Source organism: Eucyclogobius newberryi, unplaced genomic scaffold, assembly GCF_026437365.1.
Source record: "Eucyclogobius newberryi isolate DKJ021-1_F unplaced genomic scaffold, fEucNew1.0.hap1 SCAF_18, whole genome shotgun sequence".
In the NCBI taxonomy this organism is placed as follows: Eukaryota; Metazoa; Chordata; class Actinopteri; order Gobiiformes; family Gobiidae; genus Eucyclogobius; species Eucyclogobius newberryi.
This window is the reverse complement of record NW_027315812.1, coordinates 30,159,403-30,179,479: the sequence shown is the minus strand read 5'-3', so window position 1 is coordinate 30,179,479 and position 20,077 is coordinate 30,159,403. Positions and strand designations below refer to the sequence as shown.

General features: G+C 41.9%; 1 protein-coding gene across 1 annotated transcript in view; it reads right to left on the bottom strand.

The window, feature by feature from the left end:
• Positions 1-10,449: 10,449 nt before the first annotated feature.
• sspo (SCO-spondin) overlaps positions 10,450-20,077 on the bottom strand; it is a 391,282-nt gene continuing 381,654 nt past the window's right edge. Inside the window, exons 114-117 of the mRNA XM_072450444.1 lie at positions 19,357-19,417; positions 19,143-19,273; positions 15,274-15,424; positions 10,450-10,748 (exon numbers count right to left, since the gene is read on the bottom strand). Of these exons, the coding sequence (XP_072306545.1) occupies positions 10,726-10,748; positions 15,274-15,424; positions 19,143-19,273; positions 19,357-19,417 (366 nt within the window). The 3' untranslated portion in view covers positions 10,450-10,725. The remainder of the gene's footprint in view (positions 10,749-15,273; positions 15,425-19,142; positions 19,274-19,356; positions 19,418-20,077) is intronic.

Genomic DNA, 20,077 nt, shown 5'->3' with positions numbered 1-20,077 from the left:
AAGTGTCACGGATTCTTACTTAGACCCTGGTGATGTCTTCATTTAAAAAAAACCGTTCATTTACACGTTTATTTTACGATAAAACACATAGAACAAACCACATGCTCTAAGTTCGACCACGAAATGCGGTTAGAATCGTCCAAACTTCTTGTGTAGAAACAAACTAGACGTTACTACTTCCATGTCCGAATAGTTGGTTTTATTCCAGTGAAGAACGCTTTCTCGCACGCTGCTTCGTTTCGTGTGCAGAACGTACAAAAAATCCAAATAAAAATCCAAAATGAAAGTGTTGCGATGCTCCAAAAAGCGAGTCACGAACGCCCGGTCTCCAGTTGAACGCGGCCGGAGCGCGCACTCCAGACTCCCCGCTGCTGCTGCTGCTGCTGCTGCTGCTGCTGCTGCTGCTGCTGCTGCTGCTGCTGCTGCTGCTGCTGCTGCTGCTGCTGCTGCTGCTGCTGCTGCTGCTGCTGCTGCTGCTGCTGGTGCTGATGGTGCTGCTGATGGTGATGGTGCTGATGGTGATGGTGCTGCTGATGGTGCTGGTGGTGGTGTCGTGTGGTGGAAGCAGAAGCGGACATGTCGACGCCAATGTAAAACGCCATGACGCGATTGACGCTCTCCCTCTGTCGGTACAGAATTGTGAGGCGGAAAAGCGCACAGTTTGACCAGGATGGATTGTGTTTTGTGTGTGCTTTGTGTGTGTCCGCGTCGTGGTCCCGCTGGTGGATGACTCCAGCATCAGCGCACGGGCGTCTGCTTGTGGTTGCGCCCTCCTTTAAAAACCCTTTACGCAACCGAGCCTGCAACACACTTCAGCAGCACCCAAAAAAGAAAAGCGAGCGTGCAAACGTGTAGTAGACAGAGAGGGTGCCTTTTGGGCGAATAAAGGTGCAAATGACAATGTTATATGGCCGACACGTTTCCGTTTGTGTTTGAAACAGGCAGCTTTTTTATGAAATATGGGACAGTGAGAGAGTCACGTTTTATCATTTGTATTTTTAAATCCACACACTTCTATAACTTACAATACCACCACCATGTGTGCAGAATAAAACATTTAAAAATAGTAATATAAAATTTACCAGTGAAAAAGCGGAAGGAAAGCGCATGAAACTAAGCATTGTATGAGGTAAATTGGGCCATTAGGTAAAATGGGAAACACAGTACCAGAGGAAACATGGTTTTTTTGAGTATTTCACATACATAATAAACACGTGTTGCTTTCCAAAACCTAATTTACACCACAACACATTTTACTTGAATTTATTTAGATAAAATGGGCCACTGCTTACGTGTTTTGAAACGTGTAATATACTTCACAATGGAGGACCACAAGGTCACATGTTTGGAAAGAAATCAGTTGGAAGAATGTGACCCATTATTCATAACACTATGCCAAATGGCTCACAATTAGAAATTGTAGTTGCCAGGAGGCACACAATTATTATGTGTTCTGGGACTGTCCTGTTGCACATAAATATTGGACTATTTTTGACACCACCATCCCACTCAATTTCAGAACTATGTATTTGGGCCTTAAAACTCCTACTATGGACATAATTAATGGATCTCTTGGAGCGTAAGCCTGACAACAGGAAAGATGCATTTCCTTGAAGATGGTCCAATGGCTGGATACAAATTGAATGTACCAAAACCCTACAAATCTCTCTTACTGGTGACCCACCTTGACTTTAAGAAATACTTATCCATTTAAATGGCAAATGGAATGTCTGAACTATTTTGAGAGAAACTATACTATTTTACCACTATGAAGTAAAAAAAAAAAATATTTTTCCATGTGTAAGTCTAAATCAAAGGATTGAAACTATTAAAATAAATGTTTTTGTACAAATATTTGTACAAAAGCATCTGTCTTTTTCCTCTGTATCTACTGCGTTGTATCAATGAAATTTCCCCATGTGTGGACAATAAAGGATTATCTTATCTTATCTTATTTTAATAGTTTCAAAGGTGTAATAACCAAACTTCTATCGAACACATATGTGTTCGATAGAAGTTTGGTTATTACACCTTTACACTCTTTTGTAGTTTGTGAAGTGGCCAGTGGAGGGCGCTCCAGCCTTTTGCATGATAGACATGGTGACTACAGAGATACTGCTCAGCAGCCAATCATTCCTACCTAATCCATTCTGCAGAATAATAATCAGAGGTATGCGTAAATGACATAAGTAAATTAAATCTCTGTATTCCTGTAATTATATTAATGTTTATGATTGGTTTAGTGTTAAATGGGAAATGTGGAATGTGTTCTTAGCCTGTATAGTAGAAAAAGCTTCAGTTGTAGTCATCTGGACTCAGTTTGAAAAAGTAGACGTTTCGACTCTCATCCAAGAGTCATTGTCAATAACAGAATTTAGGTCGAGAACTCCGATATTAATACTGTTCTGTGGTAAGACCCGCCCATTGGGAGGAGCCTTCCTGAAGTAGAAAGAGTTGTTGGTTTCAACAGAAACTCCCCCCTTGTATCTACCGAGCTAGCCTATTCAGAATCTTAATGGGCTGTTAAAACCTCTTTGTCTTAGTGAGACCCTGGCTCAACCACCCTGAGTACCTGATTAGCATTTAAATTCCCTGGTCCTTTACCTTTCCAGGGGTTCAGTAACCCATTATAGATAACAGGAAGATTAAACCTAAGCCCTCCATTTCTGTTTAAAGAAGGTCTTTCTTTTTTAACAAAAATAGCTTCCTTGACTCCTCTTTCAAACCATCTTTTCTCCCTGCTTAAAACCTTCACCTCACCGTCTTCAAACGAGTGATTAGAGGCTTCAAGATGGAGATGCACGGCGCTCTGTGGACCTGAACTAGTATTTCTTCTGTGCTGATAAAGCCTCTTGTGTAGAGGCTGTTTCGTCTCACCTATGTAACGTTCTTTACAGCTTTCTTCACTGCATTGGATCGAATAAACTACATTGCTCTGTTTTTGAGTCGGCAATTTGTCCTTTGGGTGAACCAGTTTTTGTCTTAAAGTGTTGCCTGGTTTAAAATAAACAGGGACTTCGTGTTGTCTAAAAATTCTCTGCAGTTTTTCCGACAGGCCAGACACATAAGGGATAGAGACACCCTTCCTTCTCTGTTCAGTTTCCCTTTTGTCCTGCTTCTTGGTTCTCTTCACTCTGTTGAGAGCCCAAGCGGGGTAACCACAGGCTGAGAGGGCATTACGGACATGTTTTTCCTCTTTCTTCTTGCCCTCTGAGCTGGTGGGCACACCTTGAGCTCTGTGTTGTAAGGTTCTGATCACACCCAGCTTGTGCTGTAGTGGGTGGTTGGAAACCTTCTCTGATCACATCAATGCTGTGGACCCACATATCAGGTTTACAAGAGAAGACGCTAAGGAGAATCGCTTGGCCTTTCTTGATTGTGCCACGATCAGAGGAGAGGACGGGAAACTCCAAATAGAAGTATATAGGAAACCTACACACACGGACCAGTATCTGCTCTTGGTTCCAACCACCCACTACAGCACAAGCTGGGTGTGATCAGAACCTTACAACACAGAGCTCAAGGTGTGCCCACCAGCTCAGAGGGCAAGAAGAAAGAGGAAAAACATGTCCGTAATGCCCTCTCAGCCTGTGGTTACCCCGCTTGGGCTCTCAACAGAGTGAAGAGAACCAAGAAGCAGGACAAAAGGGAAACTGAACAGAGAAGGAAGGGTGTCTCTATCCCTTATGTGTCTGGCCTGTCGGAAAAACTGCAGAGAATTTTTAGACAACACGAAGTCCCTGTTTATTTTAAACCAGGCAACACTTTAAGACAAAAACTGGTTCACCCAAAGGACAAATTGCCGACTCAAAAACAGAGCAATGTAGTTTATTCGATCCAATGCAGTGAAGAAAGCTGTAAAGAACGTTACATAGGTGAGACTAAACAGCCTCTACACAAGAGGCTTTATCAGCACAGAAGAAATACTAGTTCAGGTCCACAGAGCGCCGTGCATCTCCATCTTGAAGCCTCTAATCACTCGTTTGAAGACGTGAGGTGAAGGTTTGAAGCAGGAGAAAAGATGGTTTGAAAGAGGAGTCAAGGAAGCTATTTTTGTTAAAAAAGAAAGACCTTCTTTAAACAGAAATGGAGGGCTTAGGTTTAATCTTCCTGTTATTTATAATGGGATTCTGAACCCCTGGAAAGGTAAAGGACCAGGGAATTTAAATGCTAATCAGGTACTCAGGGTGGTTGAGCCAGGGTCTCACAAAGACAAAGAGGATTCTAATAGCCCATTAAGATTCTGAATAGGCTAGCTCGGTAGATACAAGGGGGGAGTTTCTGTTGAAACCAACAACTCTTTCTACTTCAGGAAGGCTCCTCCCAATGGGCGGGTCTTACCACAGAACAGTATTAATATCGGAGTTCTCGACCTAAATTCTGTTATTGACAATGACTCTTGGATGAGAGTCGAAACGTCTACTTTTTCAAACTGAGTCCAGATGACTACAACTGAAGCTTTTTCTACTATGGAACACGCCTGGACGAATGAGGGATTACACCGACATATTTCCAAGAATTTTGGGCCTAAAACCTTGGATTTAGTTCGGGAACTCGAATCTGTAGCCGGGAAACTAGCAGACAACAGGAATCACTTGAGGTTCAATCTTAGATGCAGACAGAACAACATGATCCCGAAGAGCCTGCAGATCAAATCACCGGTCAGAGGACACAGAGCAGAGAAGATTTGGAGAAGGAGCCTTATGCAGATGCTCAGTGAAAGAATCCAGGAAAACAACGTCAGAATTGATAAATTGAAAGACAGAACAGGAACTTTACAGGAGAAATTAACCAGCATACTCCCTGAAGAAGCTTTCAAAAGAGTGCTGGAGTTTACACAGACAGCACAAGAAGCACAGCACAGGAAGAGCAAAGAACGCCAAATCAAGAAGTTCAACATTCTTTTGAACAAAAAGAATGCAGGTGAGGTCGAGCTAGACATTAGGACTGAGACAGACAAATTAGCGACCAGCAAAAACAATTGGATTAAGAACCTATCAGATCGTGTTCTGACACAGGCAGAAAAGGAGGTGCTCTCTAAAGGGCTCAACTTTTCTGTCACCTCTAAACACATCCCTACAGAGGACTTACATCACAGCCACTGAAACGGCAATTAGAAACAACAAAATGACTGAATCGGAGGCTGCAGACCTGAGGTTACGTGTCACAGCGACCCTGAAGAGTGCCAAACCACCGCCTTCAAATATCACAGCTGAAGAGAGAAAAGCACTTTCAGCACTGGAAAAAAGATCATAGCATCAACATCCTCCCAGCAGACAAGGGACGTTGCACTGTGATTCTCAACGCAGCTGATTACGAAGCCAAAGTCCACACCCTCCTCGAGGACACGACCACATACGAGCGCTTGAAAAGAGATCCGACCAGTGGTTACAAGAAGAAAGTGATAGACTGTTTACAAAGGCTGGAAAAAGAGGAAGCGATAGACCGGCCTCTGTATTACAGACTATATCCTGGTGAAGCCATGCCCTGCATTTATGGCCTCCCAAAAATACACAAAAAGGAGGTTCCACTCAGACCCATAGTGTGCAGCACAGATTCCATCACCTACAATGTGGCCAAGCATTTAACAACTATATTGGCTCCGCTTGTGGGGAATTCGGTACATCATGTGGATAACACGCACAACTTTGTGGATAAAGTGAAACATCTCCAACTGGACCCAGATGACCTCATGGTTTCATATGATGTTGTGTCCCTGTTCACCTGCATCCCGACCTCTGATGCAGTAGCAGCGGTGAGGACCAGACTGCAGGAAGACACCACCCTACAGGAAAGGACCAAACTGACACCTGAACACATATGTAAACTGTTGGACATCTGTCTGAACACCACTTACTTTCAATTCCGGGGACAATTTTACAGACAGATTCATGGCTGTGCCATGGGCTCGCCCGTCTCTCCCATAGTGGCCAACCTGTACATGGAGCACTTTGAGAAGAAGGCACTGGCCTCATTCTCAGGCATAGCCCCAAAACTGTGGCTCCGCTATGTCGATGACACTTTTGTAACAATCAAGAAACAAGAGCTGGAAACCTTCTCTGATCACATCAATGCTGTGGACCCACATATCAGGTTTACAAGAGAAGACGCTAAGGAGAATCGCTTGGCCTTTCTTGATTGTGCCACGATCAGAGGAGAGGACGGGAAACTCCAAATAGAAGTATATAGGAAACCTACACACACGGACCAGTATCTGCTCTTTGGTTCCAACCACCCACTACAGCACAAGCTGGGTGTGATCAGAACCTTACAACACAGAGCTCAAGGTGTGCCCACCAGCTCAGAGGGCAAGAAGAAAGAGGAAAAACATGTCCGTAATGCCCTCTCAGCCTGTGGTTAGCCCGCTTGGGCTCTCAACAGAGTGAAGAGAACCAAGAAGCAGGACAAAAGGGAAACTGAACAGAGAAGGAAGGGTGTCTCTATCCCTTATGTGTCTGGCCTGTCGGAAAAACTGCAGAGAATTTTTAGACAACACGAAGTCCCTGTTTATTTTAAACCAGGCAACACTTTAAGACAAAAACTGGTTCACCCAAAGGACAAATTGCCGACTCAAAAACAGAGCAATGTAGTTTATTCGATCCAATGCAGTGAAGAAAGCTGTAAAGAACGTTACATAGGTGAGACAAAACAGCCTCTACACAAGAGGCTTTATCAGCACAGAAGAAATACAAGTTCAGGACCTCAGAGCGCCGTGCATCTCCATCTTGAAGCCTCTAATCACTCGTTTGAAGACGGTGAGGTGAAGGTTTTAAGCAGGGAGAAAAGATGGTTTGAAAGAGGAGTCAAGGAAGCTATTTTTGTTAAAAAAGAAAGACCTTCTTTAAACAGAAATGGAGGGCTTAGGTTTAATCTTCCTGTTATTTATAATGGTATACTGAACCCGTGGAAAGGTAAAGGACCAGGGAATTTAAATGCTAATCAGGTACTCAGGGTGGTTGAGCCAGGGTCTCACTAAGACAAAGAGGTTTTAACAGCCCATTAAGATTCTGAATAGGCTAGCTCGGTAGATACAAGGGGGGAGTTTCTGTTGAAACCAACAACTCTTTCTACTTCAGGAAGGCTCCTCCCAATGGGCGGGTCTTACCACAGAACAGTATTAATATCGGAGTTCTCGACCTAAATTCTGTTATTGACAATGACTCTTGGATGAGAGTCGAAACGTCTACTTTTTCAAACTGAGTCCAGATGACTACAACTGAAGCTTTTTCTACTATGGAACACGCCTGGACGAATGAGGGATTACACCGACATATTTCTTAGCCTGTAGTCTGCACAATTAGCCAGTACTAAGCTAAGCTAATTCTCCTGTCGTGTTGTGCTGGCTCAATTAATAATATTGTGTCTTAGTTGATCAGTCTAATTCGGTCAATGTATATTGAGTTAAGGCATCTGTGATTTATGTATTCAATGTTACCCTGAACACCCAGTAATTAAGTTTTGCACGCACGCACGCACGCACGTCTAAGTGCATTGATCTATAATAATATAGTTCCCTCAGTGTACGGGACAAAATGAAGACAGAGAAAGCCTGTTCGAGCTGACTCAGAAGAGACGGAAATTTACGGGAGACGAGAGATCCGTTGCGCTAATAAACAAACGCACGTGTGTGTTTTAATCAGTCCGCACGGGGGAGTGCACATGCGCACTTCCGCCTGCGTTCTCAAATCGCCGAAAAATCGTCCATTGTGCCTTTAAGTGGTGCAGTGTGGCAGTGACAGCCACAAATCAGAACCAGCACCTTACAGTCCACACAGTCCAGAGTCATCTGTACATCCGTTCTGCTTCAGATTCTCCCAATCTCCATGTGATCCTCTGAGATTCTTTCTTGGGATGGCGTGCATTGAAGTAGATGAAGGGTCTAACAACAAATCGCTAAATTTCTACTGGACAGATACGTTTATCATTTAAAAGCTTGAGGGAGTGTGTTTTTTAATTACACACATGCAATATGCTTTGAAGTAGAATAATGTGGCAGCAGCAGCATCACGCTGTGACTGGTTTTAACCTGTGCGTTCACGAGAAATCAGGGGATTCGGAGCGTGTTACTTGAAAACATCATAGATTAGTTTAATATTGTAAATTATCCGAAGGAGTTGTGTCATAAATTTGTTTTTGCACATTTGCACATGTCATATAAAACTTTGCAAGCAAAAAGCGATCATATTTGTGACTTTATTCGTCTGTATTTTTTATTTGCAAAATATTACATGATCTGTCACTGTCAGACCTTGTCACAATAAAGCTGCTTCTGTAGCTGAAGACACAGAGGCCTTTATTTTGCAAGTGTCACAGAAAGTGTTTATTTGCTGTTGGTGGAACTTCCACAGATAACGGAGGAACTTCAATCTTGTTTTGGCAGGCAGAGCCGCTCCGGGGCCCGTGGGACTAATGTTCACATCTGACCGTGGTCACATGTCGCTGTTGTGTCTGCCGGCCGCTGCCCGCACTTCTCTCATGTTGTCCCTGACTTACGGGACTGCCTTAGGGTCCCTGCTCCACACTGGGCATAACTGTTACATTTGAGCGTCCGGAGTAAGGTGCATAATGGTACGTTCAGACCGTCGCATCCAAATTTGCCGGACGACCCAGTTGGACGCCTGTACATTTGAAGGCAGACACTTTGGATGCGCGTCTGAAAAATAAACTCACCAGCAGAAGCACATGCACGGTAGAGGATCATACGAATCTAATAAAATTCTCCTCATGTCATCTACATTTTTTGTCTCAAGAACCATTAAAGACTCTTACCGTAGTGTGTAGCATGTCTTCGGGGTACAGCAATGCTCTGTCTCCAGTCCCTTAAGAAAAGCATGACACTTTTACCCAATCAGCACCTGGGTACTAAATCACATTTAGTCCTGCTTGGCTTGAACTGGCCCGAAGGGAAAGTCCTGCTGAGCAGAATAGAGCAGGACTTTGTGGCAATAGTGACACCCCTGAGAAAACCCAGCAGACAGTTGAGTGTATAGAGCTTTATTGTCAAGCAGTCATAAAAACTTATAAAACCTTAATTTATACAACTGCATTATATATTAGCCTTAATAAAACATGAATTAAGACCTAATTTATAATCAACAATAGTGTAACAAGAATAATAAGTAAAAACTGTTTTTTAGAGATTATAGATTAGCAGTGTATGTGTATTCAATTGCAAAACAAAAAGAACAAGTTGATATATTTTTTGTTTTCCTTTGCTTTGATTCACAAGATGAATTAAGAGAAAACGTTAGATTTTCTGTTTTACAATTCGATTGCAAAAAATAGATAAATACATGAATTGAAAAACAGTGTCAGAGTGTGGTTTCTTTATTTAATTATTTAATATTTATTTGTTAATGTACAATACGGAGGTTGGTTCTGCCCGATCGTGAGCGAAATGACCTGCTACAATCCTCATGGAGACTGCTGTGGGTCATCACCACAGGCAGATGAAGAGGTCTGAGGGCATCTGCTTCATAGATCATCCGCTCTTGTGGCTGTGCTGCTGTCTGCTCTTGGACACCGAGCAGAATTTGTGAACTTTAAACCCAGGGAGGGCAGAATGACTAGAGGGCAATAAGGGAAGACTGCAGAAGTGTATTTGGTCAGGCCGTCTTCTCCGTCAGAGCTTCCCAACAGTGGAACTGGATGCCATTCGAGAGGCTCCCTCGTTTCTTTCTTCTAAAAATAATGCTAGAAAGTGGCTTCTAGAAACACATTTGTTAGCACTAGCTGTATATACACGTGTTTGTCTTTTGTAATATCTAATGATTTTGTAATGTCTAAGCGATTTTTAAGTGTTTTCACTTTTAGGATGCCTATTTGACAACTGGTAAAGGGACTACCGAAGTAAATAAGGTCCCTTTTCAAATATAAATAAATAAAGTGTTGCTTTGACACCAAGCTTAGGCAGCAGCACAGCACTGGAGCGGAGGATCCAAGAAGTGCACAACTCCAGACCTCTTCACCTGCAGTGTTGACCCGCAGTGGGCTCCACTGTTGGTACGCCCAGAACCAACGTCCGCATTGTGATGCTCTGATGGTGTATTTCATTCAATATTTGTTTTTACAATTTTGTGATCAAATTGAAAAATGTAATATCAAACCGCTTTATTGTGTTTCGTCTTATGAATCAAAATAAAAAAAACAGGCATAACAATGTCCCTTTTTTGCTTTTGTTTTGAAATTTCAAACAACAAATCATAAATTGATTTACAAATATTCTGTAAAAGCAGTGAGCAGCCTATAGCTAATTTTAGAAAATGTTACTCTCCGCAAAGCAGGAAGTGCACTGTTAGCATGCTAATATATGTTAGCTAAACTCTGCTATGGCCTCAAAGTTGGGAAAAGCACTTATAAACTCATCACAGGGAATAACTAGGATACGTGGAAGTCATTAGGTAAGCGTAAAAGTCAGGTACAACACCTTAAAGACTAAGTGTTGCCCATGTGCTGGTATCAAAGTTGTACAACATAAAAAGTGTTAAAGTCTGTATAGGCTGAAGAAAATAGTTTCAGAGCATAAACTAGACTATGCAGTAGAAATAAGGCAGTCATATGATGACTAAGGCCTACAAGGGCAAGAATGTGTACATTCTCAGTTAAACTCATCGCGCTCTTCTTGACCTCTTCTCTGCTCCACATCTTTTCCATCTCTCTTCTGCTCTCACGGCATCCCTGCATTCACATGCACACATACACACATGTTGGATATGCATGGACGTGTCAGCGCCGAGACAGGTCTCCTCCTGTGGACATACAGAGCACTGTGTGTTAGAGACATTTGAGCTGGACATAATGGGATTCTGATGGTTGCTGGCTGGACTGATTATGAGTGAGCAATGTGTGACAATGTGTGTCCTTGATTGAGTAATCCTGTATAGTCCTGCAACTGAGGCTTGAGTGCAAGTAAATTCATGTCAATTACTTAGTCGTGATTATTAGAAAAAATATGTGAGATATAAAATGTCACAAAGAGATAAAAATATATAATATATACGTAGCAGCAAGGCATATCATTTTATTTTAGATCAACATTGTGGTTAACAATGAACATAATGTAAAGTGATGATCTACTTATACTTCAATACTGCAGTAAGTACATAAAAAAATAAATGTATAATTTAAAGGTATGGGGTAATATAGATTTTTTGAGGCTTTAACAATGTCGTAAATGTTTTCTTGAATCAAAAACATACCTTGCGCTGTTACATATATTATCTCCAGACTTGTTCTGAGCATTTCTGCCTCAAATCACACTCATAACAACATAACAACACCATACACACATGCAGACTAGCTTTTGTTCATTTCCCCACCAAATTAATATTTTCTTCACCAAATTCGTATGAGAGTAGCTGACTGACAATGTGTGGTTTTCAATACACACAGTACATTATTTTGAGTTCTAAAACGTGAGAGGAGAAAAGTAAGATAAGATATTCCTAAGAATATCTTATCTTACTTTTGAGAGGATAATATATTCTCTTGAGAGGTGAGAGGAGAAAAGTAAAGACACAAGAGAAAAGTACAGCCATCACTAAATGGCGGACCCCGGTCTGGATCCGGACCGAGTGATGGTTCTGTCTGCACCTGTGACCGGTGGTAAATTCAAGAGATAAAGTAATTTTCATATAGCATTTTTTTGTGTACGGCCGTGGCTATATTGACACGGGGCTGCTACTCCAATAAATAAGACAATAGCTTCACTCAGTTGAGCCAATCAAATCTTTTACAGCGCACCACAGCAGAGTATCAAGCAGTAGAGAGGAAGAGAGTTAAGTGAGGAGAAAACATGGCTTTCTCCAAAAGACAGAGGAAAATAGATGAGGAAAATCATTCTTTTAAAGATGAATGGATGGAGAAATATATGTTCATTCTTCCGGAGAGCAGTACGAAACCAGTATGCCTCATATGTTCCGAAAACGTGCCATTAATTAAAAGTGTCAACGTAAAGCGCCACTACGAAACCAAGCACAGCTCTTTTGAGCAAAGTTATCCCCTCAGGTCCGACCTGAGGACACAAAAAATGCAGCCCAGCAACGTGCAGACGGATGTTCCTTAAAAGTAGCGTGGATTTTGGGGCAACATAAGAAAGCATTTAGTGATATGACAGTTGTGAAGGAGTGCTTATATGGTGTTGCTGAGACATTGCTTGAGGGGAAACAAAAAGAGGAGGTGTGTGGAAAAATCGCTACAACAGCAACAAGAAAGTCAGAAATATTAGCAGATGATGTACTGGCACAGCTTGATGCAGCTATTCAGAGTGCACCATGCCTATCTTTGGCCATTGAGTGAGATTTTTTCACAAAGATAAATAAAAAGGAGCTCTGTGAGGACCTGCTGGGTGTGACACCACTTGAAACACACCCAAGAGGAGAGGACATATATGCAGCAATAAAAGAGATGCTGAGAAAGAGGGGAATAGATATGAAGGGGGTTGTCTCTGTCACCACAGATGGTGCCCCTTCCATGGTGGGAAAAGAGAAGGATGAAAGAGGACAACCCAGATTTTATTGCTTACCACTGTCTCATCCTTCAGACTGTTCTGTGTGCCACTCTATCAGAACAATTTGCTGAAATAATGAACACAGTGATGAAACTCATCAACTTCCTTAGGGCATCCTCATCCCTTCAGCATCGTCTCCTGAGAGAATTCCTGGAAGATGTTGAGGCAAAGGCTAATGACCTGCTGCTGCACAACAATGTCAGGTGGCTGAGGAAAGGTAATGCACACATTTCTGGTCTGTTCGGAAAGAAATAGCAGCTTTCTTAGAGCAGGTCAAGAGTCAGAGAGCAACACAGTTTTTGATTTTTCTGCAAGATGAGCACAAAATGGAGATGATAGCCTTTTTGGTTGACATTACATCACATCTTAATGAGCTCAATTTAAAGCTACAAAACAATTCAGTTGCGGATTTGATGACGGCTGTTCGCTGTTTCCAGTTGAAGCTGGACATTTTCAAAGAAGATCTTGAAGGAGAGTGTGAACACTTCCCAAAACTGCAGGAACAGATTCAGGGTGAGAAAGATGTTTCTCCCTATCTTGACTTCATTAACAAGCTGATTAGCAATTTCAGCCACACGTTCGACAGCTTCAACCTTGGGCAGCAGCTCCTCCTGTTAATTCAGAATCCTTTCCTCATCAAAGAGAAGTCAGAGGATTTTCGAAGGAAGCGACTCAGACATTCAAGTGGCACATGCAGGATCTCTACAGCTTGAGCTCATGCTGCATTAAGAGAGCATTTTGAGACAACTGACCCTGCTACTTTCTGGTTACAGACTGTTTCTGAGAGTGTGTTCCCTGGTCTAACCAAAGTAGCACTGTACACCTTGACTATGTTTGGATCAATTTACAGCTGTGAGTCAGCTTTTTCCACTATTAACATTGTCAAAAACAAGTACCGTTCTAGGCTCAACAATGAACACGTAGATATGTGCCTGAGAATGGCACTAACTTCATTCCAACCAAGATTTAAATTACTGGCAGGTCAGCCACATGCTCATTTTTCTCATTAAAGGTAGGGTCCAGAACCCTATAAGAAAAGTAAAAGAAAAATAATTAAAAGAGAAAAAAATCAGAGAAAAGACTCAGTTCTGTTTGCATTTCTACCCCTAAAAAGCCACTTGTTTTCTGAAAATGTGGACTTTTTTTCTGGAAAAGTAGGCATTCATTTTTTTTTAAAGCAGAGACCCCCTCCTCGGCTGCTGTGGCTCGAGTGTCCAGTTCGCCATTCTTGGATTTCAAATCATACATTTCTGCCAGGGCCGCGTCTATCTTTGCGTCCACTGTATTCTAATCTTGTCAGTAATTTTCCGTTAAGCTGCCAGAATCTACGTCGCTCTGCGTCTTCTCCACCAAAGCGTCTGATCCGGAGCTGGAGCTGGCATGGGAGGTGGCTGGAGCAGCGGCGGAGCTGGAGCCGGAGCCTGGGCGTACAGTGGCTGGTGCAGATATAGTGCAGGAGCCGGAGCCCGTGCCTTGGCAGGCAGGGACTGGTGCAGATGCAGAACTAGCTAGCTTAGATGTCTTCGTGGCGTTTTTCTTCTTGTATTTCTTTGACATTTTCCCCAAATTAGCGTCCAAGCTCTATATATGTCATTATATGTTCCACGTAGAAATATCATGTCTCCCCAGATGAACTTAATGAATACGGATAAAGCCAATGGATTTGACCGCAGAAAGACACATGAAAACCGTGTTGACCGTGTCCAGATGCCTGTTCATGCACTCAAGCGCTGTGATTTGGCACAGCTCAGCTCCATCCGCAGCGCTCATTGGTTTGTTTATCTGCCGCATATCCTGGGATTATGATATTTGGACTGTATCAAAACTAAAAGAACAAGATCAAAATATGTAGATATGCAGAGTATGATCGCTGCATCAAGAATGAAGAGGCCACTGATTGACCATCGCCTGATTATTAACAGCATATAGTGCAAAATCAACAACTCCGGAAACAGTTTGGCATCCAGAGAGAAGTTCTACATCCCATAAGCACTCAGGCAATCTTGAACTAACATGATTTATTGTCGTGAATTACCACAGCATATTTCTCTTCACATTTCTGTGGATTTTTAATAGAAGCAACATAAAACATGAAGCCAGTTGTCCTGACAAAGTTTCAGGCTTTAAGTTTTCTGTCCACACAGTCCAGTGTCCAGTGCAGCTCAGTGAGTTTGTGCTCTGGAGAACAGAACTGAGAGCACAAAGAGGCAGCAGAGGATGAGGCTGACACAACTGTTCTTAAAATAAACAACAGCCCATTTCAAACTTGGATAGAAGAGGCAATCAAAATGTATGATTAAAGGTGCACTATATCTATTTGTGTGGAGTATAGCATTCTACATATCTGCCCCAAAACACAGTAGTGGCATTGGAAAATACCTGTTTGTGCCTACATTATACAAAATCAACAGTAGTTCCCCATATAACCTATAGTACAAAATGAAATGCATCCAAATCCTACCAAAATCCTGGAACAGGCGTAAACAGTCTGATAAAACTGTCAGACTGACCACGTCTGGGAATAACATATGCTAAAAGACATGTCACAACATCTGATGAAGTCCTGCCACTGAAATATGTCTCTCACTAAATAAGCTATCACTTGTATACCACTGTCTTATTTGATGAAATGTAACATTTATTTGAAAAAGACAGAATGAATTTTCCAAATATAATTACTACTGTTTTATAGGGGGGAAACAGTAGTAGACACCGGCAACTGATTTACATCCATTACAATGTGTGGGTACGTTTGTTCTTCTCACCCTGGCAGCTGGTGCACTCACAGCTGTGGATGACAGGCAGCACCACAGGCTCACTGTCTCCGCTAGGACACTGAAGACTTAGGAATCGCACCGGAGTGTCGGGATCCAGGCGATAACTGCAGCACTCACACAAAGACTCGAGGTACGGCTCCTGAAAAAACAGCAAACAAACACAAAGTTACAGTACACAAACTAAACTGGTTAGATCAAGCAAAATAATTCTAACTAAACACCATAGTGAACTTTTCAGAGTTACAGATTTTGTAGACTGACAAAAAACCCAGGTTGGACTTAAGGTAGGGGTAGGAAATATTGACAAAAATGAATATTTGGATATTCTTTTGCTTGATTTAAATAACAATATTCAGAAGATATTTTAACAATACATGAAAAATATGCAGTTGATTAATCTTATTGTGAAGACAGAAGGTAGGCTACTGTGGGTAAGTTTCATGTCATGACAGAGCTGCATGTCTCGACACCACTTTTATTTGGCAAAAATGTATCCTATATTTGCGGAGATGCCTTCATAAATCCCAGCTGAAAGAGTAAGTGCTATGTTCAGCAATGCAAACCCAGATGCACATAACTGCGGGGCACACATGGGAATTGTCTCACCATCAACAGTGTCCTTAGTTTAGTCTTTATTTGAAAGGACAATGTACAGAGACATTAAGCTTGTAAAGACAAAGATGTTCTGTATCAGATTGTAGCAATAGCTAATTTCCATCTTCATGAATCTGATTTATTCTTCAAGCATTTATAAATCAAACCAGGGGCTAAATATTTCAAATACATTTCAGAACATGTTTGTAGATGTGTAAATTACAGGGTTTAGCAGGTCTTAAACATATTAGGGGCTGATTTGTACATTTGTTTGCTTGCATTGCTCCTTCAGATATGATTTCGTTTTTCTTATTTTTGGTATCCATCTTTTCATGATTTAGATATTACATCAAGACCATATTATTATTACAATTACTCGAGTAGTAGTTTTCTCAAATCATTTTCAACTTCATTTGAGTTGTTGTTGAACCACTACTTTGTACTTCTATTTGAATACACATTTTGGCTTCTCTACCTGCATCTGTTGCATGGTAACCACAAGGAGCAATGGGCAACTACAATTCTTTACCCAGATCTTGAATTGCAATCAGTAATGCTGGAGGAGCTTTGACTGTCTGATACATAGAGCTTCCCGCCTCTTCTTCTCTGCGATGTGTGAAGTAGGTCACGGCCATCCTCGGAGGATACGGCTCCGGCTGATCAATCGAGGGGGAAACTTCTTGCTCTGCCTAGTCACTGCTAGTGCTGCGGTTGCCACAGTAACAAGTGCTAACCACCGCACATTTTGGACTGGCACCGCTGCTGTTTATCTTGGTTCAGTCTATTTTTACAGCGAAGACACCTGGAGGTTGTCATGGTGATACAGTGATCAAACACACATGACTCTGAGGCACTCTCCATTCAGATAATATATATGGCGTTCGCTGGGAGGTTTCCCAGATAATTGTTTTGGTTTGATATCGAAAAACTGTCAGATTTTTACAGTTATGAGCTACAATGGAAATAAAAAGAGTAATCAGTTTCATGCAAAAATATTTTCTATTTATTTATTTATTCATTAAAAGTGAAAACCTTGCAACCATTTTTTCCCAAAATAAGGTCAAATCAATTTTGCCCAAGTACGGCTATATTGTAAAAGCATATATTGAGATATTATGATTACCAGTTATGGCTCTGGTCTAGACGCACGCACACATTCACTGCACTTCTGCCGACATTTCCCTTAAAAATGTCTGTATCACCCACATAACCCCAAATCAATAAACAAGAGCAGGCAGCAGCAGAGCCAAGGGAGCACCCCGAGACTGCTGCAATGACCTGCATTAAGGCAGCAGAATTACATCATAATGTAATTTTGTTCTTCACAGCCTTTTTTGAGTGATGGGACAAGCGACAGCTCAATGTGCGATTCCTCTCCTGCCCCCCTCTCTCGCAAGTACGCGCTCCGCACATTCTATGCATCTAGACTCATTTCGATTTAGGTGGGCCGACGAACATTACGAGTGCGAGTCGTTGTTGGGCTGCCACCCCAGCCAACACAAACTACGGCACCTCCAGCCATGACTGATCAAGTTTGCGGACGACAGACTCCCCCATCACCGTGGAGCCCACCATCAGCTCCCTAATCAAGAAGGCCAAGCAGAGAATGTACTTCCTGCGGCAGCTGTGGAAAGCCAAGCTGCCAGCACACATTATGGTGTAGTTTTACACAGCCATTATTGAGTCCATCCTCACCTCCTCAACCACTGTGTGTGTGCTGGAGCCACAGCCAGGGCTCCAGCACACACACAGAGCACACACAAAGAGACTCTTTGTTGTGCAGAGTCTCTGTGTGCGTGCTCTGCTGAGAAGGTGATCGGCTGCAGACTTCCATCTCTGAAGGACCTGTATATCTCCAGGACTCGGGGATGAGAGAGTCAGATCACAGCTGACCCTTCTCACTCTGGGCATGGGCTATTTGAGCCATTCCCCTCAGGCAGGAGGCTATGGTCCATTCAGATTCGAACCTCCCATCACAAGAACAGTTTCTTTCCCTCTGGCATTAGATTTAGGAACACTTAACACCTGCTAATTTAAGTATTGATCAAACCAGATGTCAAACATGCGGCCCCCCAGAGGTTTGAATCCGGCCCGGAAAACATTTCTAATTTATATTTATTAATTTCCGATAGTTCTATAGCGTATATGCTGCTGGATTGTTGTGTCGAGGGCTTAGAAGTGCGACACGCACTCAACTAGACGTGATCAGAGGGGTCTGAGCAGGGAACGGGACATGTGGTTTTGGGAAAGACATGGAAGAAAGAAAGGAAATGATTTTGTGGACAATAGAGCTACGCTAAAGGCGGCGCTAATGTGGAGCTAAAAACAAGAAAACAAACTTCTGTGATGACAGCTCTTTGAGGAAAACATCCAAACCAATGCAAAACCTGGACAAATCAGGAGCAACACAACAACAATATATTTATCCTGCTGCAGATTTGTACAACAGTGTCCCCATATAACTAATATTAGGCTATATGAAGATATTTATGTATTATATTTTATTATATATTATTTGGTCCGCTGCCTAAAATGAATTTGACACCCCGGATTTGAACCAATAATTATTCATTGGCCTGTTCAGTCTTTGCACTGACCGTCTCTAAATTGTGTGCATATACTCAGACCAAGTGTATTTTTATTTTATTAGTCAATTCTAAATTTTGCATGCCTTATTTGATATTTTTAGCTATTATAATTATTAATTAATGTATGTTGCATCTTACAGCTATACAGCAATTTGGAAACTTTTCCATTTATAAAATGTGCTTTATATATTAATTGGATTGAATAGGTTGATGAGACAAACTGGGGTACTTGGAGGAATCCCACCAACAAATAGGGTGAGCTCTTCACAGCCACTTGTCTCTTTTCCCACTTATTGAGAAAATGTCCCACTTTTTCATTGATGCCACTTGAATTGTATTAAAAAGTGAGATTTACATGCAAAAATATATATGTTTTCTCTTAAAAATGAATTTTAGGTGTACTGGGTTCAAAGGGTTTTAAACAATGTTGGCTCTTCTCTCTCTCTGTGCATTACAATTTAAAACTTAAAACCATAGGGTGTTATTGCAGGTATTATCTATGAGTCCATCCCTCCATGTCCCACCACAATTTGTGCCTTTTTTTCTTATTTTTTTCTTTTCTATTTTCTCTAATTTTAAGTAATGACCCAACCCACAAACAAGGCTAGGAGACTGTACCAACACCCTGTTGTTGGTAGCCCAGAATGTGTAGTGCATGAGCAGGTGAGAACATACCTCTAGGGTTACGTCGGTTTTGGACAGACAGCGCCCCCTACAGAAGCTGACCTCCACGTTGTCCAGGCTACACTCTCCTTTGGTGATGTTTCGGAGCTGAGTGTAGCGCAGACACTCAGGCCCTGCTTCACCTAAGCACACACACGCTTGTTAAGGTGTTAAGGACTTTTTTTATCTTTTCAGTTTTGTTGAAGAAGTAAAAATCCGCCCTGACCTGGAACGTATCTCCTGCAGACTGGACAGCAGCTGCCTGGCTCCTCCACCTTTACCTCTTCCTGAAACAGGAAACACATTATATGCCTGACATATCTCTGCCTTTCAGATGACATCACAATTAAATGGTTTTAACTTAATGTTTCTTCCTAAAATATAGACCATTCTCAACCATTGTCACAAATTCCATAACTTGCACGTAGATGACATGGCAAAATTATTGAGTGCAGAGTTGTAACAGTGTTCGCTCGGCTTCTACAGGTCGTTTTTTTGCCTGAAACTCATCTTGTCTACCCCTGAGAAGTGCGACTTTTGATAGCCGAGTACAAACACAAGGCTGGATTCATGTTTCCTGACTTTTCATTGGTTAAACAGTGTAAGATCCCTTGCTAGCTGTGAAACTCTCCCAGGAGTCTCTAAAATGGTCATTAAAAAGTGGCGACAGAGGAAAAGAAGTTGGACATACTTCCCAGACATTTATCAAAGGAAAACCTGTGTCCTTTGGAGCTTTGTCCAAACAGAGGAGGATGTCAGATACAAGACAATGAGTGTCATCAATTATGTTTAATGCAATTTTAAAAAAAAGGATTGTGTTTGCAATTTTAGCATTATCCATTTTGTGTTTAGGCAGAAAAAACACTATATGCCTCGCTGTTGCCATTTTTTGTGCCTCTCTCTCCTCTGAAAAAATAAAAATATTTAAAAATGTAAGCCCGTGCTGC